Here is a 17,097-nt window from a genome sequence, read left to right as displayed (position 1 = left end):
CCCACCAATACTCAGGTACCCTATTATTCACTGCTTATCACATTTATTTTCCAGAACAATTTCTTACTCTGATCTTTCCTATGTCCCTATCTTCACTCATTGCCAATGTGACCTCAGAACTCTGAGCCTCCTCTCCAGGCCTGGGATGGCTCCAGTTTCGTCCACTAGATATGGAGTCACTTTCTCAGTTTTTGGTCCTCACAATCATCACCTTGGTTTGTTTGCTCTTTCATTTTAACAGAACATACCTTCCAGGGGCTTCCTGGAGGTTATGCAGATGATCTGAGACTGGGGAAGGCGTCCCTCAGGATTCTGAAGTTCTCTAATCTTCCTGCCCAAGCTTCTGAGATCTCTCCCTCCTAGAATGTGTGCTAAGGGCCAGGGTTATAGCTCAACGTTAGAGGGTCTGTCTTGCATGCTTGAGGCCTGATTCCAACTCCATCACCACCAAAAAACCAAAACCAAAACACCTAACAAACTCACAGCATTTGGCTAGTGGCTATAACTTCATGGTCATCCTTGGTGGCAGTCCTTCTTTTTTTGTTTTTCCCACTTGTGGGGTCAGGCATTAATGAGCCTTTTTAGTGTAGACCAGAGGTCAAACTATTGCCCAAACCACTGGCCACATCGCTTACATGAGGATGTGAGTGAATGGGATGTGAGCAAATGCCACGGGTACCTTTAGGTCTACAAACCTCGAAGGATGTACTCTCTGGTCCTTACAGAAAAGTTCTGCAAAGTTAGATAAGGACAAATCACTGAATTCATTAAATTTTCTAAGTTAGATATTCGTAGAGTCATATACCTTACAGTTTTGTTTTTTTCTATCCAATAACTCTTAATGGATGTTGTACCACTTTTTCTTATTTTTATTTTCTCTCATATACCATACATTCAAGTTTTATGATGATTATATCAGGGAAATTTCCTCAAACATTTCTTCCTTTCTCTTTCTCTTTTCTTCTTCCCCTTCCTCTTTCCCGTTTCTCTCCCAGTCCCTAATATCTTTTTTAAAGTTTTAATATATTTTCTTACTCTTTCAGAGAATTTACAGGTTCTTTAAAATTAGCTACCAATTTTTCAATTAGCAATAATCGTGTCTCAGATAAACCTCACTGGCCATGATACTGCCACTGTGCAAAGCTATCTACCAATTTTGTTTCACAAATGAAACACATTCACCCAGCTGTTTCATGACAGTACATTTATTTACAGGCATTCATCTGCACTGTTTTATATCAGTTTTTCTCAAAATCCATGCTTCCTGTTGGCTAGTCTGTCCTTAGGTCCCTGGTGTCTGAGGTCTGTCCTCAGGTAGTAGACCTGTGCTGTTGGTCCTATGAGTTCTGGGGGGGTCTGTTCCTCACATGATGGATCTTTTCTGGGATGCCTGAGTGTCTCTGGTATTGGAGGGGTGGGTCTGTCCTTGGGTGACACAGCTGTCTTATGGGGCATGGAGATCTATGGGAGGCTGTTCACAGAACAGAGATTGGCCAGAACACCTAGGCAAATGATTCCTTGGCTGGACCCCAAGGCACACACCTCTGCCGTTTCTCTGGCCACAGTGATTCCTAAGGGGAATCTTGATCTCCTGCCTGGGCACTGCAGGTCTGGCTCTGGAGTCTATCTGCTGAGAAAAAGAAAGACCCTCTTCCCATTTGGATAGCTTACATTTAACCTCCTTCCAGCTGGCACTTCATCTACCCCATAACTCTGCCTGGTGTACCTTGAGCTACAGTAGGGGTTGGCCAAGTTTTTATGAAAAGGGCCTGATGAGTATCTGCTCATCCACTTCTCTTTTTCCCTCTGACCTATATCCCTAGCTCTTCCTTCTTTTTTAAACAACACTAAAAAATGTAAAAGCCCATCTTACCTCTTGACTATACAAAAGAAGGCTGTAGAATCAACATGCCAGTGAGCTGTAGGATGCCATTCCCTGGTCTTCTGTGCTGTGCTTTCAAATAAGCAACCAACAGCCTGAGAGCTGCAAGTGAACATTCCTAACATACCCAGGACAAATTGAGATGTGCTCTATGCATCAAAATCCATGTCTAACACACACAATGTAAAATATCTCTACAATTTTTAAATTGATGATCTATTAAAATATTTTATATAGTTAAATATACAGTTAGAATTAATTTTACCAGAATGTGACCTGGTTAAGATTTCAAAACTGCGGGTATTTGCACCACATTTCCACTGAACAGCATTGGTTAAGAGGATCTCTGCCCAGCCCCCGTGAAAATAAGTGTCTGGTCACTTCTTTGAGTGGTGGGGTAAAGAGCTACAGGGACCTATCCAGCCATGAAGCATTATGAGGTGGCTCACTGATGGTGGGCAACACTACAGCTTATACCTTTTGCCTTCAGTTTTGCTTAGATTTAAGCTTTTGCTGACCTATTAAATTCGTCACCACTTGTAGTTGGTTTTTTGTTTTTAGAAGAAAATATAAAACTGTCTAAGTTACAAGAATTCAGAAAAAAGAGGTATTATTGTGGGTGGAGAAGAGTACAGAAAAGGACAACGCAGGAAATATGAGGCAGGCACAGCAGAGACCAATGGCACACACACCAGCACAGAGAAACAAGGGTAGGGTCTAGAGGAAGGCAGTGGCAAGGGATGCCAGATGACAACAGCACATGCTCCTAAGTGCCAGGTAAAGAGTTGCTCTGGGTGTGAGGAGGGACCAGAAGGCAAAGCTGCAACGGTGAAGCTCTTCCTCAGATTGGCAGAAAGAGCAGCTAAAATATCTTCCACTCCAAAATTCTGCTGCAATTCCAGAACCATAAAATATGTACAAATGCACCTGTGACAGAGCAGAGTTGAGGGACGGTGGTTACTAGTACTGTGAATGTATCACATTTCTGGAGGTTAGAAAGGGCCAAAAGGAAGTACATGCCCAGTCTTCCTTTCCTGGCCTCCTCTAGGCAGAGTGCTTCTACGCCACAGCTCTGCTTAGATGCCCAGTGAATGCCTCAACCCCACATCCCCAGTTCATCTCTGATACCTTCCCAGTTCAGCCTGAAACCTCAATCTGCCCTTTCTAGCATACCTGCCTCCCAGGGATCTAGCAGGACATGGAGGTTGGGGGGCCTGACTTTGCCTTCCTGTTACTATCCTCTTAGCTACCTTCCTGTCCAGCTGCTGTCACAGTGTACCCCTACCTCTGTCATTTGTGGTCTGATTCCATTAATATGCAAGTCGCATCACTCCTCAGCTCAGCTCAGAATGGTCTCTCAGTAACATCACAGCCCTGTCTGATCTGGCCCCACCTTGGACCTCATCTCCTGCACTTCCTCCCTTCTAGTCTTGCTTGGCTCCATCCTTAATGGACTTCTTGCTCACATGGTACCTCGTGCCACTGCAGTGACCATTTCCTATGCTTCTATAGGTACTTGCTTGACTAGCTCCTTATTTTTCTTTCACCTCAGTAAGATCTACATCCAGCACTTCCCCTTGCCCTTCTATAGCAAAGAATCTCATTATTTTTTTCCCCATAGCACTTGTCACGTACTACACCACCAAGTTCAGTGATGGTGAAGATGCCAGACAACCTTCACTGTCTGTCTCACGTGTACTAAGCATTTGGCAGTGCCTGGATGTAATTGGACTGAGCAGTGGAGGCACTGTGAAATGGAATGCAGTTGCAAGCGCACAAGGGAGGAGGAGCCTGGAAGACCCCACCTGAGGGGGTGGGGGAGAACAGGGAGACAGGGCAGGAATTGAGATGAGCCACAAATTTCTCAAGGTCTACAGGACAGTTGGTTATCAGGCTCTCCTCAAAGCCTGGTCCAGTGAATGGAACATCATACCCACAGAAGACAACTGACTACAGAAAGGGAGGTGTGGAGCTTCAGGGGCATCTGTGGGGTCCCCCAGGAAAGCTCACCCATCCACACCCATGGACCTACAGACAACAACAATCACTGCACAGCACAGCCATGACATGGACCACTGAGGATATTTGGATCTGTGATTCTGGATAGCAAGTGAAGGCTCAAAGCTGGGCTATAGGTTTGGAAGGCATTAGCAGAGACATTAGTGCTAACAGAGAACTACAACATTCAATTACTATGGTTGAAGAAAGAGTCTGTGACCCTATAATTTGGAGGCACAGGCTCCCAGGTGGCAATGCTGGGAGACAGTGTGGCCCTTTGAGAGATGGGCCTACTTTGGCCCACCAAATGTATCCCCTGGGAATGGATGGTAGATCTCAGACAAAAGCACTCATTCAGAGCTCAGCATGCATAAAGAAAAACTAAATACCTAACGATTTATGTGTGAAAACGAATCAGTCCAAGAAAGGGCATATAGGAAGAATAATCAGCACTGAGAAGAGACTGAAGTACCAGAGAAGACACAGGAGAACAAATGGAAGTTGATAAATGTAAACCAGGAGTCAGTCAGTGATAGAAGTAGCATGGCTTGCAGACTTGTGAAGACAAGGCAGGTCTCACCAGACTAAACAGGAATGGGTAGAGAACAAAGAAAAGGACTAGAAAAGGACAGGAAAGAAATTGATTGTTATCCTATGGAAGAATTATCTACAAAAAAAAAAAAAATCTAGTGCACAACTATGGACAGAAAGTAATTGAAAAATCAAACCAATCTTTCAGAAATTTGAATTTTATTCTTCATAATGATGGAATAGCCTTCAACTAAATAAATGAGTAATGCAACCAACAACCTTGATTTTAAGCAAACTATTTTCAAATACTGTAGAATTATCTATGTCCATATAAACTGAAAAACCAAATCCAAAGGAGCCTTTCTAGGTAAGCACTTTGACAGGAGAGGCAATCAGTATGAGGCATGTGGTTTCTATAATGACTACAAGCACTGCACTTGACACTCATTTCTAACTAGAGTCTGATCCCTGTGCAGTGGCCCACCCTCTGACCTTACCAAGTCAACACCTTGGGGTGGCTCCTGCCTCTACCCTTAAGGGCTTGATCTGTGGGCAAGATTTCAGGTGCTACTTGCTGGGCCACATGAAAACTAGAGATTCTTCTATTATGTCTGCACTCTCTTCTGGTTCTTCCTTATTATCTACACATGTTATTCTCAAAAATAGTATGGTCGGTCATTTGTTATTCAATATTTCTCTATTTTGTCATATTCCTCACCCTTGGAATTAATTATTCTGATTTTAAAACTCTCAGAACTGAAATTACTATATCTTTTAAGCTTATTTCTACAGAAAGAATTTTACTTATATCTATTATAGCATCACTCAAGATCTGATTTTCACCAAATTTGGAAGCTATTTCTGCAATGACATGATTGACTATACCAACATACGTATGCTCTCTGGCACAAGCAAAATTCATTCTGGGAGATCTCAGGGGAACTTCAAGAGCTAATAACATACTCCAGGATTCTCAGCCAACCATGGGAACAGAACACAAAGATTAAAACAACACAGAAAATGAGGAATCTTTTGAAATGTGAACTATCAACCAAAGGCCACAATAAGAAATGCCAGTGTACTGTACCAAATGCTCTGCATGGAAAATCCCATATAAGAATGGTCCATTAAGCAATAGTGATCAACCCTCCAAACAAACAGAAGTGAGCTGACAGTAATAAAAAGCAATATCAACATCACTAAAAGTGTTTGAAAATGGGACATGTGGCTTGACTAGCTCAATTTTAGTCACTGAATATACCTGAATCTTATAATATAATCTTGTTACACATAGCTGTACAATTGAGGCTCTTAGTTAACTTCGAAAGATCTATCGCTAAGTGTCATGGTTTATGTTTGTGTCCCCCAGGCCTCATGAGTTTGCATTGTTCATATGTGATGGTTCATTGTATAGTGCTTGGATTGATGGTGTCAGTGCTCCACCCACATAGGGGTGGAGCCAGGATGTGATGTAATGGCAGGAAGAAGGTATGTCTTTCTCTTTGCTGGTTCGAGTTTGCTGTTGGCGGCCGCCATGAACTGCAGCCCAGCCATGCCTGCCTGTCTTGGAGCCAACTGAGTGTGGACTGAAACCTCCAAAAAACTGTAAGAAATAAACCTTTCCTTTCCCAACTTTGGGCTTCAGGTATTTTGTCTCAGCGACGAGTAAAAAGTAACTAAGACACTAAGTGAGGTTGCATTATAATTTCAAGTGTATTTCCAGATTATACTGAAATGATGATATTGCTGACATTGTTCCACCAGTATTTAGTTATAAGCAGGATAATTTTGCATTCTACTGAAATCTATCACAGTATGTCAAGATAATATATTATAGAACCAGTCAACAAGTTTTCAACTTTCTGGTTGGTCATGTGAAATCTATACTGTTCACACACTGTAACTGTTATTCAAACAAGACTTACTGAAAGGGTAAGGACATTCTGTATGCCGTTAGGTGCATTTAAAATATTTTAAATGTACTGTGAGTATGCTTTTCACAAAAAAGCAGCTAAGAAATTTTATAATGTCTGTGTCCAGACATGTATCTACTCTGTAATGATGGTTCCAAAGCTTACTAATGCAAAAGTTGCAACTGTCAAAGGCTAGTAATCTACTCTCAGTATTAGCGTGGTCAGAGTTTGGCCTCTTGCAATACAAAGAAAGAGTACAAAGAGCAACTTGAAAACTTACCTCCTCTGAATTTCCAAGTCTTCTTGGGATGGGCCATTTTGAACTTGAGCAGGTAGCTGTGAATTCTGTCTAGGCAATGTTGGCCCTACAAAGGGAAAACATTACAGTTGAACATTATCTTTATATATAGCCTGATAGAGGAGCTAAAAATCATGACAGTAACATAAAAACCATCACATATTTACAAATGTATCTTCTCTTTGTCTAGCAAAATAAAATAAAAGCTTTATATAACACAGAGCAAATGAAAGACTGCAACATAATGCTGTCACCATCTCCAAGAAGGCTTACTTGAAACAAATGGAAAACATCAACAATAAGGAAAAAATAAACATTGATATATGAAAAGCTTGAGTAAAATAAGTATTCAATGAGCATCTGAATAGGCACCTAGGCTTGACATTTTCTAAGACAATGAAACATTCTCTTTGGGGCAACTGTTCATGAAGTGAAGAAGGAGAACTTAAATGAAAAATCAAAATTCAAAAACTCACCTAAATAGAACACTGGAAATGAAAAACAGGAGAGAGAGAGAGCATGAGAACCTTATTACCAGACTGAAGTATGCTAATGCATTTATCAAATTTGCCCAAATTAGCTGCCGTTTTTGCTTAATGATCTGGAATTTTAAGTAGTACAAACAAACATTTGCTAAATTTCTGTATAATAAATTAACCTCCTTATCTGATTTTTTTGGAGGGGATCTTTTTGAGACAGGGTTTTGCTATGCAGTTCAGGCTGGTGTAGGGATCAATTTGGAGCCTAGGCTGGTCTTGAACTTGCAAACGATTCTCCTGCCTCAGCCTCCCAAGTGCTGGGATTACAGGAGTGCGCCACCACGCCTGGCTACTTATCTGATTTTTTTAAATGTAACAAAGACAATCTTAACTTTTCATATGATGTAAAAGGGAAAGAAATCAAAAAAACCACCAACATTCACACTGACATGGTTCTGTTGTGAGAATTAAAGATCATCCATTCCTACACACCGTGCACAATGCAGACCCACTTTTAGCATCTTAAATGCTACTAAATGACAGGACACTTTAATGTCACTGGATATAAAAATTTAATGAGATAAAAATGCTGAGTCTAATATAATGCTTAAGAGTAAACTAGAACAATCCTGAAATCTAATCCAGTAAATGAGAGAGTAAAGAAATAGTTACTTCTTATTCTTGGAGAGGAATACATGAGAAATGACATACTGTATATTTTTCTGAACTCTTAGTGTGCCACTAAATGTGTTAAGCAGAAATTCTGAAATATTTTTTGCAGAAAACTAGTATTAAAAAGTAAGTAAACACAAGCTTCTGTGTTTAAAGCAAATTATCGTACTCTGTGGGCTAAAAGCATAAATAATCTGGAAGTGGGCTTCACTATAAGAAGCAAACATTCATCAGATGTAATACACTTCTAGTGTATCCCAGGAGTAGGTTTATCTAAACTTACCTACTTTTTCCTCACTCTTTATAGTATTTTTAGGTTAACCATTTACTTTGCCCTCAAATGACAAATTACACAATTATAGTGACATATTTCATTAGATTTCCTAAGATTCACGGAACCAAATAAAATATAAAAATATTTAGTCCTATGTAATCACTAACAAAACAAAAACCAAAATTCTTTCAATCAAAATTAAATAAACAAGGGCCAGGGATTTAGGTCAGTGGCATAAGTGCCTGGCTGGCAAGCACAAGGTTATAAGTTCAATCCCCAGCACAAAAATAAATAAACAAACAGCCAAATTAATGTTTGTATAAATAAAAACATGTGACTTTATTGTTCAATAAACATACTAAAATACTTTCCTGGGAAAAATTATCAAAATAATATACACAAAGAAAGACTTATACTGGGCCGTAACTTAGTATTTAGTATTTTATAGAAAAAGTTACCACCTTCTGGCAGAAAGTAAGGGACATACAATTGAGGTAGGTAAATTTAAGAAAGTGTAAAATTTTGGGACAATGTACTTTACAAAGTATAACCAAAGTTCATTTAAAGTTGTTACAATGCAAGCATCTGGCACAGCTAATCTACAAAATCATTACGATTTAACTATTTTATAAAAACAAAGTTTACTTGAGAATTTAAGTAAAAACCTTATGCTTTCTAAATTTTAATATAGCTGAATGTCAGCTGGTTATAGACTTTGTTAGTGCTTTTAACTGTTTTGCTCACATCTAGAATATGCATTGTCTCAATAGTGTTCTTAGTGTGTTAAATTCATTAACTAAAATCTAAGTTTTAACTTAAGATATATAAATCTAAGAAAAATGTCAAAATTTCAACTCAATCTTACTTTATGAAAACAGATTTTTTAAACACAAATCTGATATAATGAATGAAAAAGATCTTTTAGTAATTTACAGAGCTTGTTCTGAATGTTCTTAAGCTTAACAGGTTTACTCAGCAGACCTGTTTAGAAAGGCTTTTAAAATGTGGTTAATATTTTGTGGCTAATATCATTAATTATAAAAATCATTTACTGTAGTTTATTTCCTGCATATAAGGCAAAAATATATAAATAAAACAAACAGAAAAAATAAACTTTAAGGGAGATCCTTTTAAAATGGGGAGAATTCAAGTCCAGGAACAACTCTTAAAATTCTTTGCTACATGGTTCTTTGTGATAACGGACCATCTGTCTTTTCATTCTATAACTGGAGAAGAAGAAAGTAATCTCTCCCCTTGGCATTTTCTCACATCTATAATTTGACTTTTTGTTTGTTCATCAATTTTGTCAAGCTGAGAAAATTAGCACAGTAAAATTTATATGCACTTAAAAATAAACATGAATGTGATAGATTAAATAGAAGTCCCAAGTGAATTATGAACTACTGGTATACAATTATCTTCTTTCCTCCTGTTGAACATTCTAACAGGTTATACAACTGGTAAGAAATACCAAAGGCTACCCCCAGTAACGTGAAGCAGCATCTAAGATTAGGCAAGGTTATCAGCTGCCACTACACTTTCTGCTCCATAACTATTACTCCACATAGCTCGTGTTCCTATGTGGGTATCTGTGTTCGTAACATACAAATGGCTAATTTCATAACCATTTCAGCAGGCAAATGACAATATTTTATGAGCATCGTGTGGTGGTTAGATTCACAGGCTGCCTTGTTCCATTACACAGCTGCTGATATGTGAGAGTCACTCTCTCCATGTTTTATTACCAGAGCCAAAGACAATGGCTGATTTTAGTTTGTTTTGGCTAGAGAAGGATACATAGAAAGTGTTTGAAGTTTTGCTTCTAATAAAAAAAAATGTGGCAATGTCATTGATACAGTATGGCATAAGTAATGGAAACCTGATTAAAACCTCTCTCTAAATCAGGAGTAGCCATTTCAGTCTTGCCTTCAATACTGAATTTTGGGAAAAGCACATTTCACTTAATATCCTCATTTAAATTTAATTTAAATTTTCACAAATCTAGTTTCCCACTTAATGAGACTATTTTAAAACAGGACTAGAAGACAAATAGGTGTTATTATACATAATACAATCAAATTTTAATTTATCAAAGTGGTAATTATATTATTTGTGTACAGTTAAAGGTACCAATAGGGGAAGAAAAAAAACCTGCATATTAAGCCTTTTATTTCATAAACTTCAAAAGTATCAGCTTTTTGGGGTCAAATCAATCTTTTCCCTGAACTTACTATTCTGCATGTGGACCTCAATTTTGTAAGGAGCAAGTTACAGCATCTTTTCAAAACCAGCTAAAGATAATCCTAATAATACAAGTATCAATAATCATTTGTGGCTACTTCAAAAGATGGGCCAGTAAGTAGAAACTTGAGAAATAATTCTATTGATTAAACACTTAATCTGGAATATTTAATTGCAGAATCCAGAAGGAAGGGGAATTTAATAAAAAAAAAAATCACATAATTGGGTCACTGCTATAACAGTATTACCTGGGGCAAATCAAATAGAATCTCTTCTCCTTTTTTTTTTTTTTTTTTTTTTTTTTTTTTTTTGCCAAACCAGTAAATAAATTTAAAAATTGAGGAAACAATAACAATAATACTATATTACTGGTATTAAACCACATTAAAAATTCTGAGTTATGTGGCATCATACACAGCCGAATCACTTTTGCAGTACATCATTTTATATTTTTATCTCTTTCTGAAGATGAAGTGGCCAGTCAAGGCATCTATAAGTCAAAAGTACATATGAATTTAAAAAATGCTCAAATAATTGATTTTTTAAAACTTGGGTTTTTAAACCAGTAAGTTTCAGAATCAAGTGGGGATAAAAGGATATATGTATTTCCTTATATAAAGATAAGAATCTGTATCTATTAGTTCTAATCTCAGTGGCTAAGTGACAAGCTTAGTGTAACCCTGCAGACAGTATATACATGGGCACATATGCATATGAAAGCAAGTGAAGAAAAGCACTCTAAAAGTCTTAGCTTACTTCTAAGAGACAGACCCCCAAACCTACTAAATAAATCTGTCAATCACACATCAACCTATTAAAGCAAGTAGTAAATTTACATCTTCTTCTTACAGTTGCATAGCTAAAACTAATTCAAGTAAAGCAAAAGCTTCTTTCAAATAAGACTTATGTATATTCCTCACATCATATTTAACAATGGACATAAATCTTTTCCTTAAATTCTAAATGTAAAGTTTGCCCCCAACAAAATAGTTAAAAGCAAAATCGAACAAAATTATCTCTCATTTCTATTGGAAGAGATAAACAAAAATACTTATAAGATTCTAACTAAATCCAATTAATAAGCCAACTCAAAAGCTGATCAAATCACCTACATGAACCACAACAAATATCACAACATAAAAACAGCAGCTTGCTCTACATCCCAGATACCACAGACTAGACTATGGCTAAGGAAACAAAAGGTATGGAAATGTGCAAGTAGTATGTACCACAGCTTGAAAAAGTAATGTAAACATAATGTTGCTTACCACAGAAAATACATCGCAAATTAGTGCTGTCCTGGGTAGCAGTAACCTGGCTCTGGGCTGCAAAGACACCTTGGTGTTAGAAGCTTCAAGGACAGTGGGCCATCTGAAGAACTTCACATTAACTAACAGGTGCTTTGAAAGGCTCAAAATGTGTCTATACATACATCCTATCTAGATCCTCATCCTGGAAGCTGTAATTTAATAAGAATGCATCCTCTTTAACATAGCTTGTAGAAATAATTTATACGTAATCTTATTTGTGGATCTAGGATAAGCCATAGATCAAATGATGAGTTTATAAGCCTAATTATTTTCCTGAGTGGCACAAAGAATGCAATCTGATTCTAGGATTACATTTCTTTAAAGTTAATAAAAATGAAGTATAGGAAGTAAGATCTATAGCTATTAGAGTAAATTTCATTAGACCTACCCTCCCACTTTAGGAGAATTGCATCTGAATAAAACTTAGGGGAAATAACTTAAGACTGGCTCAACATGACATTAACTCATTTCTGACAGTTGAGGATTATAAACCATCTGCTGCAATGAAACAGTTGTACATGCACTGATATAAAATATCTTCATTTGCTTTGCACTTTGAAAATAACTATTCATCATTATTTTAACAAACCACACTTTACAGGTTTTTTTCTCAACATGTACACATATCTGAAGAAATACTAAAAATATGTGACTGCATTTTGGCTATTTACATTAAAATTTAGCTGAAGTGTCAATGAAGTAAATTCTTTTTACAAAGAAAGAATCAGAGAGAAAATAATAATTTATAAAGAGAAAGGGCTTCTCCAACATCAAGGTGGTACTTAAAAACATAAAATGTGTTCTTATATTGTGACATCTAAAACTTTCCATCATTAAACAATATATTTTCTATAAACTCCTAAAGAAATTATTTTTTGCACGCAAAGACTTTCTTTCTCCATTGATATTAACAAAGAGAGCAGTTAATAGCTTAAAAATGTATTGTTCAAAAAAGATCACATAAAGGCAAACAAGACAGCATTTTACATTTCCCTAAACCTAAATTCTTTAAATAATAGAACTCCTGTTAGCTAACTAAAAACGTTTCAGTAGAAACAGAACCAAACCAATTGGTATTTAGGGAATACACATATGAAAACGGCAGTAAGTCAAATGATCAAAAGAATTTTTTACTCATTTTTGAAACAGACAAAATAATCAAATTAATTTAAGTCTTATTTTTAAAATATTACATACTGGAGATATTTGCCAACATAACACCTTTGCTAAGTATATCCAGATACCCAACCTATTATTACTAAAGTTGCATGCACAATATTTATACTAATAACCTAAGATATACAAAGACCACAGGCATATATTAAATGTCTAAGAAGCTAATGAGAGTATCTCAAAGAAGATAAACAAGTTAGTAAAATTCAATGATTACATTTTAAGTTTAAGCTGTTTTTTGTCTTGCTGATGTCTATAGTTACTTTCATAATAAAATCTTTATTAAAGAAACATACCTAATTTTCAGGTTTTACCCTCTAATTCCTTTAGTCCATATTTTAAAGGAAACACACATCACAGCAATTAGAAAAAAAAAAAACTCACAGGAAACACCTATAAAGTATCTTGTTTCTGACAGCAAAGAAACTGCCACATCACATTACCAATGGTTTTAGCAAACTGTCATCTGGTAATTGTCAGAATGCAGATGTACCATTCATTATCACTGCACTAGGACAAAACAGTTCCAACCAAGAACTCCCACTTTTTCTCACAATTTAAACTATTAAGAAACAATATTGGATTAGGTGTCTTTCCACTTTTACTTTATACTATCAAGTAAAACACTGACCTATATTCTGACAAGACTGCTAAAATTTTACTGCAAGTCCAAATTTCCTGAAGACTAAATTTACCTTCTGTCATACGCATAAGGCTGATACCATTTGTTGCTTAATACTGCCACTATTAACTTTTTCTTCATTCAGTTAAGAGAGACGGAAAGAAGAAGATAGGAAAGAGGATTCACTATTCAGGTTAAGTCCAACAATATGATTTCAGCATAATTGTAAGGCTTGCACTGATATTTCAACTACTTTTACATTCTACCTACGAAAAGATATCCCACTTTTAAAAAAAGCCATATCACTGATTAGGACAGAAATTGGGATGAGCTGCAAATAAAAACATAAACTGGGATGCTAAAAATGTATCAAAAATGGAAATATAAAAACCTAAATCAAACTTTTAGAGAAAAAAGACTGCTACTCATCAACTACTCTGGCCTTAGAATCGAGCATATTCCTTCCTGTCCACAGCAGTGTGTGAAATGGCCTTCTGGTTTTGCCCCAGCCCTCAGTATTTGGACCATCAGATATTTTGTCTGAGCAGAAAACAGAAGTCTTGGGTAAGATATGAGCAGCAGAAAATGGCACACTATTAAACTTGGTTTGCATTACTATATAAAATTACTACTATAAAATAAAATTACTACTGTAGACTATTAGCATTCATTCTTTTTGTTTTGGTAGTACTGGAATTGAACCCAAGGTCTTTGCCCTGACTAGATCTTTTCACATTTTGCACATTTCACATAGGGACTCATTACCTAAACAGCCTACCCTGAAAACAACCTTTCTATCCTACTTCAGCCTCCCAGAGTCCTAAGATTACAGGTTTGCAGCACCATCCTCAGTAGCATTTACACTTTTAAAAATAGAGGTTTCTATTTTTAGCAGTTAGTTTTAAGGCAACCTGTAATGCAGATATCCCCACTGTAGCATCTTCACTGAGGATTAAATGAGTTAACACTTGCTTTAATACTGCTTTGGAACTGATTTGCACTCCCTAGAAAGCTGGTCTATTGCATGCATAAGTGGGCCCAATATCAGTATCCATGCTGGTAAACTACCCATGAGGCCCATGTTGTTTCCCCAGGACTGACAGGGAGAAAATGGAAAGGGCCTGTGTTTGTTGTATGCTACCTAAGAGAGACAAGTACTACAGTGGTACATCGACCTGCATGGTAAAAGGTACAAAGAAAGTAAATGGCACCCACTGTGCCAAAAGACATGACAATTATGAGTAGTAAATTTCAACCAAAGCAGTGAGCATTTTAAAGTACTATTTTTCACAAGTACTATTTCAAATTTTAATATAAGAAATCTTTACATATAGCTCAGAAAATGGAGCATGCAACTATACTCATACATGAAAAATATTATGTATATATTTCCTGAATATACATAATAGCTCAGGGTTTGGAAATGGAGCATGCAACTATACTCATACATGAAAAATATCATTTAGAATTTCTCTCATTTTTTCACCACAATCTTAGGCAAAACTGTTTATGTCAGGTTTCCCTCTCCTGTGTTTCTGGGAATCCTTCCCAAACTTATAGCCTCAAATGCATTTTATTCTCCTGTAAGCAAATCTGATGATGACAGCTACTAACTGATAAACTTCTGGTCCTTCATTAGGTTGTGCTGGCAACAGTTTTCATACTCCTCAGTCCACTGAGTATTTTGTCAATCATTTATTTTTAGTTGTACAATCAATGACTCTGCTTCTAGCCTAAGAAACTTCAAGACAACCAGAAGGTGAGGGGCCTATAATTCCTCAACCTGGCCACTGTCTCACAGTTCTAAGACAAGATCCCCTGTCTTCACATTCATTTCTCTGCTTGCTCTTCTCTAAGCACTGCTCAGACTCTGCTTTCATCACAACGTGTTGCTGGGGCCTCCTGCCTTGTGACTCAAGGTACTAGCCAGTGTATGTTCATTCTGGTACAGTGCTCTAACAAGCAACATTAGTTTACTACTGTGCATCTGTTAACTAACCACACTCTAAATCTACATAGTTACACCGACCATAAATACAGGGTCCCCTTTTCTGTCCCTTCTCTTTCATTCCCCTATTGAAATTTCCAAATCCTGTCAGTGCAGCCTCCTATTTCCCGTCTCCTAACTATCTCCACTGCCATCATTCTTGTTCCATGTTCTACTGTTTAGACGTGCTCAATGTTAAGTTAAACTGGGGCAGAAGAAAACAGTAGCACTTCTATTTGTAAGTTCTATTTGTGACTCCCCATTCTAATCTTCCTATCTGTCTGCTTCCCCGAAACAGCTAGTGGTGCTTTAGTAACTTAACTAGATCATGTTGTCCCCTGTAGAAGGGCTTCTCAATTGCTTCTACTGATTAATACCACACGATGCACCCCTTCTCTAAGATATGACCACTGCCTGTCCTGTTCTGGTCACAGAGTCACTCTATGTTGCAGCATCCTGTTGTCCCCCACATCACGGACATCTGCACAATCCCACCAGAGGACTGTCTGAGTACCTCCTGGGCTTTCTGCTATTTTTCTCTTGGACAATGGTATGCTTCTTTTTGCACCAATGAGAATTTTCTGGCAGTCAATACTCAAATGAGAGTTACTATCAAGTCTTGAGCCACTGATCTTCTTCCTCTACTAACAGTTACTTCCCACTTCAAGTTTTAGTGTGCACTTTTTTCCTAGGAGCCATTTCAAAGGATTTGAAAGGAGTTAAGCATAAACATAAAATCAGACAGTATCAACTTTTCTAATAAATTTGTATAAAAAGAGGAGAAAAGTTTTAGCATTACATTAAAATTAAGCAAAAAGGCCTAATCTTATATTTGGGCAAGAAAAGAATTCATTTTGATTTCTTTTATCATCAGTGGTAGCAGGCAACAGAATATGCCTCATACCACTACAAGGAAAGACCATTTCACTCCTTCACCCACATGTAAAAAGTCAAAGCTTATTTAACAAAGAAAAGGGTTTCATTCTAAAAGTATATACCAAAGGCTCTCAAAGACCATAACTAATTTTGTATGAGAAAAAAAGAATTAAGAGAATCAAGAAAATATAGTTTCTAACACTCTAACATTTTTCTACGTTGGGAGAAATTAAGGCCATGGGCAATTTGGGGCACAAAAACTGAGCTTGGGGACTAAAGAGAACAGACCTCAGAAAGTCCAGATTTGGTCAAGCACACATTCACTTTGGCATAGAAAATTGCTATGTTGCCCTGTCTTATAAAGTTGGTCAAGTCTTTAAATGTTGAGTTTTTAAAACAAAGACTCTCGGAAGTCTTTTTTGCTTTGACTTTATTAAAAAACAAAAACAAGATTTAGTGATTACCTTCACTGTGTACAAATTCATTCAGCTTTAAAACAAGAACTAATTACCATCACGCCTAAATGTATGAGTACCTCTTCTGATAAGATTTACTTTTCAAAATATGTGGAAAAAAGGAGGGGTGGTTGGGGATATAGCTCAGCAGCACAAGTGCCTGCCTGGCAAGCGTTAGGTCATGAGTTCAATTCCCAGTACCCCCTCTCCCCCGCCGTCAAAAAAGTCATGTGTGATAAATGCTGTAAGATGTATAAATCTTGAAAACATTCATGCATGGCAATGGAAGAAGCCACTCACCAAAGGACACATACTGCATGATTCCAGTTTTAATGAAATGTCCAGAAGAGGTGAATCTTTAGGGACAGAAAGAAGACAAAAACTGC

General features: G+C 37.1%; 1 protein-coding gene and 1 non-coding gene across 13 annotated transcripts in view; both read right to left on the bottom strand.

Annotated features, from left to right (window-relative positions):
• The window catches only part of Enah (ENAH actin regulator), a 139,652-nt gene that overhangs the window by 26,749 nt on the left and 95,806 nt on the right, over positions 1–17,097 (bottom strand). For 6 of the 12 annotated variants that reach the window (XM_063237517.1, XM_063237518.1, XM_063237516.1 and 3 more), the window contains exons 4-5: positions 11,557–11,613; positions 6,605–6,689 (exon numbers count right to left, since the gene is read on the bottom strand). In XM_063237517.1, coding sequence (XP_063093587.1) covers positions 6,605–6,689; positions 11,557–11,613 — 142 coding nt within the window. Of the gene's footprint in view, positions 1–6,604; positions 6,690–7,098; positions 7,111–11,556; positions 11,614–17,097 lie in introns of all 12 variants that reach the window. The other 6 variants (XM_013151371.3, XM_013151381.3, XM_013151395.3 and 3 more) reach the window with 2 other exon arrangements.
• On the bottom strand, positions 1,006–1,145 carry LOC111756475 (U4 spliceosomal RNA). Its single transcript, XR_002790956.1, has one exon. It is a non-coding gene; the product is annotated as a U4 spliceosomal RNA (small nuclear RNA).

The sequence above is a fragment of the Cavia porcellus genome, unplaced genomic scaffold (genome assembly GCF_034190915.1).
Source record: "Cavia porcellus strain 051 isolate PalLab524CR breed Dunkin Hartley unplaced genomic scaffold, mCavPor4.1 scaffold_26, whole genome shotgun sequence".
Lineage (NCBI taxonomy): Eukaryota > Metazoa > Chordata > Mammalia > Rodentia > Caviidae > Cavia > Cavia porcellus.
This window is presented reverse-complemented; position numbering and strand designations above follow the sequence as displayed.